The sequence below is a fragment of the Bufo gargarizans genome, chromosome 5 (genome assembly GCF_014858855.1).
Source record: "Bufo gargarizans isolate SCDJY-AF-19 chromosome 5, ASM1485885v1, whole genome shotgun sequence".
NCBI classification, from domain to species: domain Eukaryota; kingdom Metazoa; phylum Chordata; class Amphibia; order Anura; family Bufonidae; genus Bufo; species Bufo gargarizans.
The window spans coordinates 52,878,405-52,893,876 of NC_058084.1; the positions used below are offsets into that span (position 1 = coordinate 52,878,405).

Sequence of the window (15,472 nt, forward strand, 5' to 3'; positions counted from 1 at the left end):
GCCACCATAGTATGGTCACGACAGATGGACCTCATGAAGTTCTTCTTAACCCACCTAAGATAACTATCCGTGGCGATTTAAGTGTGGTTTGGTTTAACTGGCCTATTATTACATTTATTAATAATAAGGTCATCAACACCAGAAAAGCACCCAGAAATGAAAGTAAAACATTGATGTTGGCTGACTTGATGGCCAATTGACAAGACAGTGTTAGGCTACTTTCACACTAGCGTTCGATCGGATCCGTTCTGAACGGATCCGCTCATATTAATGCAGACGGTGGCTCCGTTCAGAATGGATCCGTTTGCATTACCATGAACAAAAAAATAAATAAAAAAAATGATAGTGCAAACGGATCCGTTTTGACTTTACATTGAAAGTCAATGGGGGACGGATCCGTTTGAAAATTGAGCCATACTGTGTCAACTTCAAACGGATCCGTCCCCATTGACTTACATTGTAAGTCTGGACGGATCCGTTTGCCTCCGCACAGCCAGGCGGACACCCGAACGCTGCAAGCAGCGTTCAGGTGTCCGCCTGCTGAGCGGAGCGGAGGACAAACGGTGCCAGACTGATGCATTCTGAGCGGATCCGCATCCACTCAGAATGCATTAGGGCTGGACGGATCCGTTCGGGGACGCTTGTGAGAGCCTTCAAACGGAACTCACAAGCGGAGCCCCGAACGCAAGTGTGAAAGTAGCCTAATTGCCCAATCTTCATATAAGTTACCAAAAGACTAAACTTGCGAGAAGCTGTCAAAAAGATACTAAAATACTTGACTTCTTTGGCTCATCTAAAGGTCTGATACTCAGTTCTGAGCTTGGAAAGAAGGGATTCTCACTTTTTTATACAGGTATCATGACCAAGACAAAGTTGGTCTACTCGGTTTTCTTTTATGGTGGAGCACTGTCTACACAAGAGCTTCATCAGAATAATGATATAAAAGATAAAATAATCCAATCCATAGTCACAGCTTCTTGTGGTGACTTCTGTACCAGGGATTTGGTGCAAGTAGGGGCAGTGCTTGACTATGAAAACACTTTGGGCACCATGGGGCCCTGGGCGACTATGGTGAACTGTTCATATTACGGTATATTGAACACAGATACAATTAAAAGTGGTGATTGTGTCGGGACACTAGGGGACTAGGTAAAAGACCTGGGGCAAGTGTTCCTGATGTTCAAGTCAACTAGCACTATACGGAGATCAAACCCATTTAACACTGCTCAAGGACTTCTAATACTGGAAATCTGGGGGTAAAGCCACACATTCAGCTATTCTGATGAAGTTTTGGAAGCCAAAACCAGGAATTAATTTTACAAAAGGAGAATTCAAATTTTTACTTTATACTTTCTCTCCTTTTATGATCCACTCCTGCTTCTGGATTCCAAAACTGCATCAGGAAACCTGACGCTGTGGCCTTACCCTAACAAAAGGTTCTGAGCAAAAGGCTATTCAGATAAGTCTTGATTTCTAACAACAAATGTCTGAGCAGTGATCTCTCTCTAGAGCCTTTTAACTCTGCAATCAGCCCTAGTGAGAAATCAGACATCACCAATGTGATGTCTCTCACATGTACCGATGACATACCAGAAGATCATTTTCACCCGAGGGCTCATACATTCTTGTGATACATTCCCTTTAAACAAGCATGAAATATGTTAATATTCATTATAAATCTCAAGTAGAAAAGTCGGACAAAAACTGACACATTGGGGGAGATTTATCAAAACTGGTGTAAAGGAAAACTGGTTTAGTTGCCCATAGCAGCCAATCAGATTACACCTTTCATTTTCCAAAGGGCTTCTGAAAAATGAAAGGTGGAATCTGATTGGTTGCTGTGAAAAACTAAGTCAGTTTTCCTTTGTAACAGTTTTGATAAATCACCCCCATAATGTACATGTTCTGATTGTTCTCATTTTATAGCTCCTGCTCCAATTAGTTAACGCAGGCATTATCGGAGCAGCAGCACATCATACATCTTCTAGGCAATTTAACGGTAAAGATAAAATATTCCATAATCACATTGATCGTTAAATACAATTAGTAGAACTTAAAAAGTGCCAAACTTTTCAATATTGAAAATGACCTGGCAGAAGCCTCAACTGCAACTTACCTTATGTACAATACATACTGCACAGACACAAGTTACAGATCATGCGGGTACAGTACATAAGACAAGGTCACACGTAGATCTTTATGTGTCCTCTATAATGGAGTGCCTAGGCCACCTTCTGTATACTTGCAATAAACATTAAAGGGGTAGTCCAAGGTTAATACTGATGACCTATCCTCAGAGCAGGTCATCAGTATCTGATTGGTGGGGGTACGACTTCTGGTACCCCAGCCAATCAGCCGTCTGAAGAGAAGATGGTGCTCCATGAGGGCTGCGGCCTATTCCTAGGCCGGTGACGTCATGCTCATCGGTCACATGGCCTTGGAGCAGCTCAGTCCCATTCAATTGATCGTGGCTTAGCTTCAATACCACTATCCAATGGACGGAGCTGGTATGCTGATAATCTGAAAGGAGGCCGCAGCACTCACCATGCCAAAATTCACATGGAAGTTCACGGTAAACATATTTTAACAAAAATGTAAGAGATCAAAGTGCAGGACAATCAAAGTGCAAGGGTTATCTGAGTTAAATAAAAACTTGGTCAGCAATGTAATAAAATAACAAAAGAAGCAATACTCATCACTTTTCTCCCCTGCCCCTTCTAGTGTCATGCTCTGGTCCTCTCCGACGCTGCGGTGACCATCCGTGCACATTAAGTCACTGCTGCAGACAATCACTGGCCACATTTGTGATCTCCCATCAGGGTGGATTTGATTTAAATCAAACCGATTTAAATCACGATTTAAATCACTAGTCAGTAAGGCTTGATTTAAATCATAGTTTTTTTACATAAAGATTCATATTTGGACAATTTTTCTGTTGTACTTAGGAAGGAGAAAAATAATCATTACCTTAATAATAACAATTTAAATAGGATTTATTCAACTGAAACAATAACATTACAGCATGTTATTTGCTTAAACATCCATGTTTGTTGCAGTGTTTGCATTTTGCACGCATGCCTGCCTTACCGATAGGTAAAGGAACTTCATTAAAATATTGCCAAACTGGGTCTCTTTTACGGCCTGCTGCCATTATAGTTTTTTTCCTCCAAGGAAAGAATTTGATAAACCTCAGGTCATACACACAAAAAGATCCAAAGACTTGTCTGTCTGTGGCTGTGCAGTACTGTGCTCAGAAAGTTTCACTTTCATTTTGTAGTACTCCTTGTCTGCTTGCCTTTTCCTCCTTACACTTAGTTTCACTTTCTTCTTGTGCAGATCTATTCCACTCCAAACAATCAGAAAAATATTGTTTATATTCTATTCACTGAACTTTAAACTTAGCACTGAAGGGGTTGATTCTGTATTTATAGGTTTGTAGAAGTTAGGATTAAGATCTTTTTCTCAACTCTTTTCATGTTATAAATTCAGTTTTGAGAACTCCAAAATTAAACCAAGCATCTGTGATAATATCTTGTAGGCAGAGAAACTACCCAGTAATCTTACAAAAACCTCTGGAAGAGCATGACATTGTGAATGGATTAATGGAATTTAACAAAAAATTAAACATATACAGCCTTATTCTACATAATTAAAAAAGTAATCTTTATTTCATAATGAAATAATCTTTGGATGGTAATATATTTTCCTCAAAAAGCATTTTATATTAAAAAATCAGATTTAAATCAAAAAAAATCTGATTTAAATAAAAAAAAATCAGATTTTTTTGATTTTTTTAAAAAAAATCATTGATTTTTATCCACCCTGTGTCCCATATACTGCTGAAGCCAGTGATTGGGTAGCATCTGCAGGGGGAGAGCTGGGAGAGGAGTGGTAGTGGTGGCACTGATAAGAGTTGTAGTGGTTGTCCTCACTCCAATGTTCCCTGGGGCTGTGCAGTGAATGGAATAAGTTGTTTTCCCATGTCAGCTCTTGGAATCATATTCAAAGCATGGAAAGTACTCTAACCCTTAATAGTAGATATTAACCCTTTTAGCAGTGATCAACTGGTTCACTGCACAAGTTGACTTGTGTGCATGGAACGTCACCGCAGCAGCCAGGAAGATATCAGTGGTGTAGGACCAGAGCGCGACGCTGGAAGCAGCAGAGTGAAAAGGACTATAACTTCTTTTGTTACTTTTGTCTTATTTCAAGCTGCTGCCCAAGTTTTTATTTAACTCAGATGACCCCTTTAAGGTTCATAAGTAAACACTGGTACTTTTCCCAATTAAGTCATGGTGGAAAAAACGTAGCATGTAAGGGGCATTCAAAGGCTATGATCTCCTTCGTGGCAATTTTTGAATGACTGCTTTTTATTAAAAGTTTTCAGCAGTTTTTGTGCTACAGAGTTACATTTCATTCTACTTGCAGACAACGGCTTATTTGATTAATTAATTAATTGAAAAAAAAATTGTGTGAATGTAATTTTAAAAAAAAAATCCTAAAATCAATTCTGCATTTGCTCTCCGCATGAACAATACTCACACAAGATGGCAAATGTGCCAGTCCTTATAGTTTTTCTTGTAGTCAATTACAAATAATGGTTAAAAAAAAATTCACTTTGAGTTAGAGTGTTGTACCATCCTCTTACTGGAGAAGAAGTCCCATGGTTTGTGAGATCATTGACCTGCAATGATTACTCAGAAGTTGGTGGAAGACTACAAATTAGACATCTTCCTTCATTAACCTGATTTGTTGGGTAGATGTCTAAGTTGAGGAACTAGTGGGAGTAGAGTCAAACATAAAAAAGAGACTTTATTTAAAAATTTCAACCTACGTTGGTGTTGGTTTAAAGCACAAAATTTCCATCTACGGTATGAAGGACCTGGTGCTTGTTTTCTCTCTGCATACAAATGAATGCAAAATTGGCAGCATGGTCCTCTAGTTGGCTCTTTCCCTTGTCCCTCCTAATTTAGGACATGAAGGACCAGGAGTTTCTCTGTCCCACCCATGAGCCTCTGGCTGATTATTCCCCTTCATTTACTAACATTGCAGTGGCCAAGGACAGATGGAGTTGATAAGTAATAGGTGGCCAACCTTAGCTCAAACTCCTGTTCTCCACTGGCTTTACAGTACCTGCCTGCCTCTTGTTGGAAGGGTTCTAAAGTTAAAATTTTACATGTAAGTCGTTTCTAAAATAAAAATGTGAGATTATAAATAGTTAAAACTTATTTCACCCTCCACAGATGCCCAACATGAGGAGACTTTTTAAAATTATAGTCTTTAAAAGGTGACCCCCTCGATTTATCATCTCAGCTGCCTTCTAGTGAAATAAGATTTCATGATTAATTGGGACAGGAGCACATGCCCTTGTCTAAGGCCCCTTTCACACGGGCGAGTATTCCGCGCGGGTGCAATGTGTGACCTGAACGCATTGCACCCGCACTGAATCCTGCCCCATTCATGTGTACATGAGCATTGTTTTTCACGCAGCACTGTGAGTTGCGTGAAAATTGCAGCAGGTTCTATATTCTGCGTTGATCACGCAACGCAGGCCCCATAGAAATGAACGGGGCTGCGTTAAAATCGCAAAGCATCCGCAAGCAAGTGCGGATGCGGTGCGATTTTTACGCATGGTTGCTAGGGAGGTGATGTTAGTAAATAGAGATGAGCAACCCTGGACCCCATTAAAGTCAATTCCCTGTATTATTTTCCCTTCCAACATGGTTATAAAGGAAAATAATAGCATTCTTAATACAGAATGCTTACTAAAATGTCCATTGAGGGGTTAAAAAAAAAAAAAAATAAACTCACCTCATCCACTTGATCGCGCAGCCGGTATCGTCTTCTATCTTCATTCAGCAGGACCTTTGCTGACGTCACCGCGCTCACCACGCGGTGAGCGCAATGACGTCATCGAAGGTCCTTTTGCAGGTCCTGCAGGTAGAAGACCATGCCAGCTGCGTGATCAAGTGGATGAGGTGAGTTAATTTTTTTATTTTTTAACCCTTCAACGGACATTTAAGTTAGCATTCTGTATTAGGAATGCTATTATTTTCCATTAGAAGGTAAAACAATAAAATCAACAGAACACCTAACCCAAACCTGAACTTCAGTGAAGAAGTCCGGGTTCGGGTCTAGGTACCACATTCAGTTTTTTATCACGCGCGTGCAAAACGCATTGCACTGGCGTGGGAAAAACTGAACAACGGAACGCAATCGCAGACATAACTGACTGAAATTGCGTACCTACGCGCACGGGTTTGCCGCAATGCACCTGCAACGCATCCGGACAAAATCCGTGACGCCCGTGTGAAGGAGGCCTAAGGGTTCCTGTCCTAGTGACTATTTTCTTTTAAGATCATCAAAAACTCTTGAAGTAGGCCCTTGTTACTTACAATCACAACACAATTCAATGATTTCATTGTTATCCGAAAAATAATAGGTTGCATTCCCATGAATATTGGTTCTGTTGACAAAATTTCTACCATCACCATTTGCAGATAGAAACTTCTTTAAAAAAAATGGCTGCCTAGACAATTGAAGCCTGGAGTAAATGCTACAATATTGCACTGAAAATAAGAACACTTAAAGGGGTTATCCCACTTCGCCTTTTTATACTTACCTGCTGCCAGCGCGCTGTTCACTTCCTGGATTCTGGCTGGGGGCGGGCTTCATCTGGCTGGGGGCGGCTCTGTACTATTCTGGCCAGGAAGAAGTCACCATCGCGCATGCGCAGTGGCGTGCGCGTTCAGGACAGCGAGCGGCCCGGCTGGGAGAAAAGTCTTCTGCGCAAGCGCGGCCACCGGGATTCCGGAGAAGACCGTAACCAGGGGAGACCGAATGACAACAATGAGGTAAGTGGGGATGAATTTTATCCTAAACGGTGGGAATTTGTTAATCAAATATATTTACAAAAATGATCACTGTCAAATCATTAACAGATGTAACAGTGATCATCATGATGGGATAACCCCTTTAAGGGGATTCGGAAGAAGGTCCTATTCGATTATCATAAAGAATATTAACCATAAAATTATCTTGCACAACTTATTCTGAAGATATTCATCCCTGTAGACCGAACAATCAGGGCAGTGCCGATATAAGTCGATTGGCGCTTGTTTAAAGGCACTTTTTTTTACAGAAAAAAATAACGCTACAAGAAGAGCAAGTCTGTCAAGTCTGAAAAACTCCTGAAACAGATTCTGACGGAAGGGGGAACAGAGTCACATTCTGTCTAATTCATGTCATACCGGCCCTACAAAATAAGATCCCTTTAAATTAAGGAACCCATCATACACAGAGCCACTCTTGTCCATAGGTGTGTCTTGTAATGCAGCTCACTGGTTATGAATGCAGTGAAGATACTATGTTGTGAATTCCATTTTCTGTTGTGTCATAGGAGCAGAAAACAGAATCTATAGGGGGTTGTGCCATGAGAAATAGTCTACATTTTTCAAACCGGCACATGGATTTGATTGCCTGTAATTAAAAATGTAGTACAGCCACTTAGTTATTCAAGTATAGCACCACCTGCTGTTTGTTCTTTTCCTCATTTCTCCTTCCACCTCTCTAAGGTGGTCGCACACGCTCAGTTTAAATCTTCAACGGCCATCAGCCATATCTTCTGTTATAAACTGTGGCAGTTACAGGGAAAAAGCTGCAGCCGAAATGACACTCATCCTGAGGAAGGACACACCCCCTGAGGAAGGACACACACCCTGAGGAAGGACACACCCCCAGGGCTGCCAGCCTCAAATAAATCCAGCAGAACAATGGGAGCAATGAATTGGGACATCTCTGACTCTATGTGAAATATGGAGCTGGTTCTAACTTTGTTGGAAAGAGATTGTCATGTGCTATACGATGTCTGAATTTCATATTTTTTACATCAATCACGGCAAAACACCTTTAAGCTTCAACCGATCCATCACACAGCAGACACCAACAGTGCCTGAACGACTCCACTGACTTATAATGGGGTCTGTCGGGTTCCGTTGTGGTGTCCGTTGCCTCACCAGAAAAAAAAAAACTGTGCTCATTCTGCGCTATTTTTTCCACATACTGTCATGTAAACTGTGATGGAGGCTCCAACACAGGTGTGAACAGAGCTCTAGCTGTGAAGGGTGATACAACGTATTCTATACAATAAATACACCTAAGGGGATACCTGTATATCAGCCAGCTATAAGGCTAATTTTGTGTATATGCCTAAATATACTGTAAAAAACACAGCGCGCAGGTGGTAGAAGAAAGGAGGGGCTATTTGTGTAAGTAGTGTGACCATGCACAAGTATAGGCAACTAAAAACAAGCAGGTTTGGTGACTGTGCCCCAGAATTGATGGCAACATCTGATTGGCTAGTACAGACAACACCTGTTCCATTTGCACCCGTTTCCATAAAACCCCCCTAAAAGTTATTTTTGCATCTACTGCTTTCTATTATCACACTACTCTGTACTTACCCTGGGGACTCAGCTGAACCATTGACTACATGATCTGCCCACGCACTTGCACCATTGTATAACCTTTACCATGCAGCCAGAATGAGAAATAAAAAGTGTTAAAACGTCAAACAAAACATCAACATGAAATGGCTCAAAATGATAAAAGTGACTCTAAGCAGCATAGTACTGAACACCACTTTTCCAGCAGTTTATAGAGATTATGGATTTTTTGTTTTTCTTTAGATATAAAATTGCATACTAAGAGCTGAATATTGGACACCCTCTATTACCTCTGTATGACTTATAATAGAAAAGGGACGAAGGTTGTTTAATAAATCCCTCTTAAAGGGGTTGTCTCATTAAAGACAGGGCACTTTCAAAATGCGGCTGCCGTGGAGGTCAGCTGAACAACCCAACATCCACTCTCAGCAAATGTCTGATTTTGTTTGGGGAAGCCACAGCCAGACACAAATTTGTAAAGTGTAGCATTACATAGCGGTCATTCAGATGAACGGCCATCCATGTAATACAAGAAAGGCTCGAGTCTGCCAGAATAGGGCGAGCGGAGGAGAAGATATGGATACTGCACTATGGGCGTACCAAGAAGAAAGCTGGGGTACAGGGTGATAGGACATCCTTCCGCCTTCCAGGGTATTTAAATAAAGGGTTAGGACAATGAAGTGCATATTTGCCCGTCTAGAAGGAAAGCCTTGATAAAACAATGAGCTTTATCCTACAGACCAAACCTGTAATACAATGATACAGACATATTAAATGTGCTACTGGAGGCCTCTAGTTGGTGGAAAATACAATTCTGTGGTGGCCTCTAGGTGGTGGAGCATGCAGTTTTGTGAAGGCCTGTAGGAGGGGAATACATTTTTATGGTGAACTCTAGGTGGTGATTACAATTTTGTGGAGGCCTCTAGGTGGTGGAGAATACAATTTAGTGGAGGCTTCTGGGTGGTAGAGAATAAATTTTTTGTGGAGGCCTCTGGGTGGTGGAGAATACATTTTTTTTGGAGGCCTCTAGGAGGTGGAGAACACAATTTTGTGAAGGCCTGTAGGCGGTAGAGAATACATTTTTGTGGAAGTCTCTAGGCAGTGGAGGGTCTGGGCCAACTGCCACCTTTTCCATAATCTGATCTTTTATATTTTGGAATTAATAAAACATCCACTTGACTCCACAGACCCATCTAAAATTATAGCACTAATACTGCATTGTACAAATGATTGGCCTTGCTTAAAGCAGAGAAATTGTAAAACGGATTCAAGAGTTCAAGATCTGGAGCAAATGTGAGTAATTCCGATTTCAGAGATTTAGTAGAGAAGATCGTTTTTAACTTGCTCCTCTCTACTTACCTGTGCCTCATATTAAAAGGCCCTCTCTGACAACATAACCTTTCTATATGTTCTGTTATGTATGCTTGCCAACAATTCTGGAAACCGGTCTGCCAAATGGCCGGGATTTGGAAAAACCCTCCCCAAAAGAGGCCATTTTGTTATTGCCTATAGGAGGAGCTTAAATGTCCAGAATTTGGCATTCTAAATGTTGGTAAACATGGTATATATTACAGGCAAACGGATGTCATAGAGGTGAGTCCCTTCACAGTGGCTCTTGCTCTGGCAGACCTGGCCCATCCATGTATCGCTCATTTGTATGGCCAGCATGCTCACTGAATGTGATGTTTGACTGGCTGCAGCCTCCTTCAGTGAAAACCCGGTGAATCCCCTGATCACAGGGGGTTCCTTAAGCTAGACGCCTCGAGGATAATTAAAAAACTGACCACATTCAATCTGAAAAGGGGTTTTCTGGAGGATACAGCCTCCTTCATAAAAATACCCAATATTTCCATACATGCCCTAGCTGTAAATTCAGTCTGCAACAATATGGAAGTAGTGAAGATGTATTTTATATAGCACCAATGAATTTATGGAGCAGTACGGAGGATGCAGAGGGGATACAATTAAAGCCTAGATAATATCTCATGGGAAAAAAGTATGGCTAGAAAACAACGAGGAAGGTTTATTACTATCCTAAATTTACACTTAAAACTAGACCAAGCAGGCAGAAGATGCTCCAGATTTATCATAGTGGCCCACGTTGCGTCATAAATATGGTACATCTTGATCTTCAAGTACTATGCATGAAACTAGCTAATGACTAGGTCTACAGTGCTGGTGCAAATACCTTTCAGGAGAAGGGGCAGGTTCACTGCAATGTGAATTAGGCACTCGTCTCTCTTGACTAGTTCTCCTAAATACAGAACAAAAGGCTGAATTCTTTTGATATGTTTAGACGTATTCTACAGAGGCATTGTATCTCATCTATCCGTCTTTTCTAATCACACACTGTGAAAGCCTATTTACAAAGTCTTCGTAATGCTATATGGTCCTAGGTCTGGTACAGGTGTGAGGGGGTAATGGAAAGTGGGTGCAGAGAAAGGCTGCTTTCACATCAGCGCTTTAGGTTTCCATTCTTCTGTGCTGAAGAACAAAAATAACCCAATTGACCATAATGGCATTCGTTAGGTTTCCGTTCTGGGGAGCAATTTTCTAGCGGAGAGAAAAGTCCTGTATGCAAAACTTTTGTCTCCGCTACAAAAATCTTCTCCTGAACTCCATTCCTAAAACGGAGCAGAAGAACGGAAACCTAAAGCACTGATGTGAAAGCAGCCAAAGGGCACAGAACTGCTGGTCAAGGCTATTTTAAAAACTTCTGATGTCATAGTGATAGCTCAGACTATTTAAAGGGTCTTGAGATCCCCACTGATAGCTGTAATGAAGCGGTAGAAGCCCTCAACTAAGCATTGCACCTTTCAACTCTGAATGACTTTTTCCTCCTGCAGGGGGTATAAGCTTTCACAACAGTGGTTGTCCATCATTCATGATATGCACGGTACTGTCAGTGGAGGACAGCAGCCGGTATATTAAGTAGCTGAGTTAGATGTAGCCCACTGTGGGCACGGATACAAGAGGTGGCTGCAAGACACATATTGGTTGACCCATTGTGGCTGTAACCACTGTATTACATTTTGGGGTCTACAGAAATGTTTTGGTCCTCAAGAACTCCTATCATTTAGATAATTGGGTATACTAGACACTTCGATATAGCTAGGGGCATAGCTAATGGGGCTCACAAGGCATGTGTCCAAGGTGCTCTCTGCCAGATGTGATATAAACAAGCCATTCTTCTATGGCTGCATTATGTATATAGAGAGCTCCACCAGTGTGCTGGATATTTGACCCAGGTGAAGGAACCCTAGCTTCAGCTGGATATATATGAAGTGTAGGCATGTTGCAATGTTTTTGCCATGAAAGGTGATGGAAACCCTGATGGGACCAGTGGTAGAAAGCCTACTTGTGTATGAACAGTCTTATTCATCACTCCTTTCAAACACAAACCAATGGTTAAATTCTCTCTCCACAGAACAATTGAAAAGTGTCTGACTACTAGGGGTCCGAATGTTGGGATCACCTGAGTCCCCTATTCCTCTTTACTGCAAGAGAAAGAGTTTGAACACAGTGGTGGTCTATCATGCATGGTGCAGCTCCATGTAATATCTATGGGACTAAAGAAGACAGCTGAGTGTTCTATAGACATTGAATGGAGAGGCCATGCGTGCAGCGAAAAGGAATGGGGCCTGCTATTTCAGTACTTGATGGGGGACCCAGCAATCAGGCATTTATAAACTACTGTATACTGTACTACTGTATACTGTGGATAGGTGACAATTACAAAGGATCAGGATGTCAATGGATAACACGGCAAGAATTACTAAAACCAAACATGCAAAAACTCCATGCACAAGAATCTAAACTACTGTGTGCATACACATATATATGAGGAGCCACATATACCAGTGCACACAGCATGGGGGTATTGGTCTATAGTCCACATCAAGTATACCTCTCAAGATCATTGTAAGCACCCTCAGAATAAGTACGGCACATCTTACGGGAACGCAGCAATCGGATAGCATCTTCACAAAAGATAGGATACATGGGGTGATCCGTGCTAGCAAGAGACGGGACATTGAACTCATTATCCTTGCTCTAAAAGTGGAATCACTGCAAAATCACAAAACCACACACAGTGCCTACTGGAAGCCTTTATACCAGTGTACCCACTGATGTCTACTGGGTATAGGCACTGATAAGTTAATAAATAGCAGGAATTACAAAAAGTTCAGAACACCCCCAGGTGCCTCTTGTGCAAACCAGGTACCCAATAATAGAAATACCATGATTTTATTAGTACCATGTGCTGTGGTTTTTAGAGTTGTCATTTATAAACTGACACTCCTCATGAATTTTGTGTATTTTAAAGGCTATGTACACCTTTGGAGGCAATTTTGGTTTATGATTGCATTTTACTCATTTTTGGCTAAAAATCTTATTTTTAATTGGCCTTTATTAAAAACATTGAACCATTCTGTCACAAACTGTTTTTCTAGCTGTGTAACTGGTACTTTCGCTTTTACTTTGTGCCGGTCATCAAATAACCCTAAGGCTACTTTCACACTAGCGTTTTTGCTGGATCCGGTTCCTTACCGATAATACAACCATCTGCATCCATTATGAACGGATCCGGTTGTATTATCTTTAACATTGCCAAGACAGATCCGTCATGAACGCCACTGAAAGTCAATGGAGGACGGATCCGTTTTTCATTGTGTCAGATTGTGTCTGAGAAAATGAATCCGTCCCTATTGACTTGCATTGTGGGTCATGACAGATCCGTTTTGCTCCGCATCCCAGGACGGAAAGCAAACCGCAGCATGCTGCTCTCCGGTATGGGAACGGAATGCATTTTGGAGCATTCCGTTATGTTCAGTTATGTTTTGTCCCCATTGACAATGAATGTGGACAAAACGGAAGCGTTTTTTTTTTCCTGGTATTAGGACCCTATGACGGATCTCAATACCAGAAAATAGAAACGCTAGTGTGAACGTAGCCTTATCTCTAAATTACTAAGAGGTCATAAACACTTATTTAAGCCATATTCTTATCAGTAAGATAAGAACTCAAATGAGTGTTTATAATGTCAGAGAGCAGAGATAAGGAGTCCGTCTGCTCCCCAGATGACGGAAAACACAGAAAATCCACAGGCAGCTACTACAGCATGTCAGCCATGTACTGACAAAAATATTTCATATTTTTAATAATAACCAATTGAAAAAAAAAATTGAAGCACAAAATAAGTGCAATGCAATAATTAAAAAAAATACATAGCCTTAAGTGTTTTTAATCCTTTGTTTTTGTCATGGTATTTTAATTTCATGTGTACTCCGGTTTGCCAATATATACTGGGTAAATAAGCAGCTATTTTAAAGGCAGAACCAACACTAATGAGAATGCACCAAAGTAAACCATTCCTTCAAGTCAATATATATTATGCTGGGCTAACAATCTAACCATACTAGGAAACTATCCTATAGGCAAGAGCTACAGAGTTGTGCCACACGAGACAAGATTTGCATCGTGTCCTCTAGGAAGACAAGGAGTAACTCAGTCCATCATCTTCACCAGCCATGGATGGTTCCAGCTCTGGTCACAATTGCGCACATTCTCTGTTGTAAAGTTAGAGAAAGACGTACAATAGCACAAATCGAATCAAAAGAAATCTCATCCCTTCATTTTCTTCTTGTGGCACAAGCTGACTACGTAGCTCTACCCTAAAGGGTTTCTACAAAGGAAGAACCTAACCCCTAAAGGAGGGTGCAGCACCTATGTTCTCATATTCGGGCATACGGCATGAGCACGGGCACCACATCTGGATGACTCAACAGTACACACACACACACAATATATACCTTGGATCTCTTAGATGATGGTCAAAGGACTGACTGAATCTGGTGCGAGGTAGTGTGAGATAATGACTAGAGAGGTGGCAAAAAATAAAAACAAGAATATTTAGATACTGAAATGGCCGATAAATGCAGGATATGAATAGAAGCATACACTATGTGCACGATAGGAGCACGGGGTAGAGAGCACAACATTTAGTAACTTATCTTGAGATGGCACAAGACATAAGACATAAGGTGGGATGGAGGGAAGGAATCTCCAATCTGAATACCAGGCAGTAGTCTAAGCTTCTTAGATGTGAGATCATTTTCATGTACTGTATTCCTGTAGAAATATCTAGTCGGTCTTCCCGCAAATACTTATGTTATAGATGGTATTATGCAAACTTTCTACATACAATGCTGTAAAAAGTATTGCTAGTTGTCTCCTATTATTGCAAACTAGCCCCACTGGCTCGCTTTTACTTATTACTCAATTAGAAACAATTGAGTTAATAATGTTAAATAAAGAGCTGCTTCCATAGGTTTTAGACATAAGTAGTCGCCCCTAGTTTGATCAAGGTCACCCAAAAATTTGTTGATCAATTGCATGTTTCTTGTTGCTCACAAACAATGAAACTGTATGGGGATGAATGATTGTAGTAATGATTGTTCCTCCCCATACAAAAGTAAAGATTGCTGCAAGTAAATGCACCTGCTGAGTGATCAATGTTGAGAAATGAATACTGGCCCATGTAAAAAGAAATGAATGACCTGGCAGTCAAATAGTTCTGGTTCACTCCAGACATTACAGGGGGACATTTACAGTAACAAACTAAGTCTAAAAATCCACATAAAATACACTGCCTGTCCAAAAAAAAAAGTCGCCTCCAAAACAGAAAGGTCACTCACTCTAATATTTTGTTGGACCAAATTTAGCTTTGATTACGGCACACATACGCTGTGACGTTGTTTCCATAAGCTTCTGCAGTGTCACAAGATTTATTTTCATCCATTGTTGCATAAATTTTTCACCAAGATCTTGCATTGATGAATGGTGGAGTCTGACCACTGCGCAAAGCCTTCTCCAGCACATCCCAAAGATTCTCAATAGGGTTAAGGTCTGTGGTGGCCAATCCATGTGTGAAAATGATGTCTCATGCTCCCTGAACCACTCGTTCACAATTTGAGCCCGATGATCTTGGAATATGCCCGTGCCATCAGGGAAGAAAAAATCCATTT

General features: G+C 41.0%; 1 protein-coding gene across 18 annotated transcripts in view; it reads right to left on the reverse strand.

The window, feature by feature from the left end:
- The window catches only part of RIMS2 (regulating synaptic membrane exocytosis 2), a 578,844-nt gene that overhangs the window by 167,989 nt on the left and 395,383 nt on the right, over nucleotides 1-15,472 (reverse strand). For 14 of the 18 annotated variants that reach the window (XM_044295802.1, XM_044295812.1, XM_044295801.1 and 11 more), the window contains one exon: nucleotides 14,258-14,323. The exons of 1 other annotated variant lie outside the window; for it this stretch is intronic. In XM_044295802.1, the coding sequence (XP_044151737.1) occupies nucleotides 14,258-14,323 (66 nt within the window). Of the gene's footprint in view, nucleotides 1-8,462; nucleotides 8,526-10,632; nucleotides 10,699-12,351; nucleotides 12,460-14,257; nucleotides 14,324-15,472 lie in introns of those variants that run through there. 3 more of the 18 variants (XM_044295811.1, XM_044295810.1, XM_044295809.1) reach the window with 3 other exon arrangements.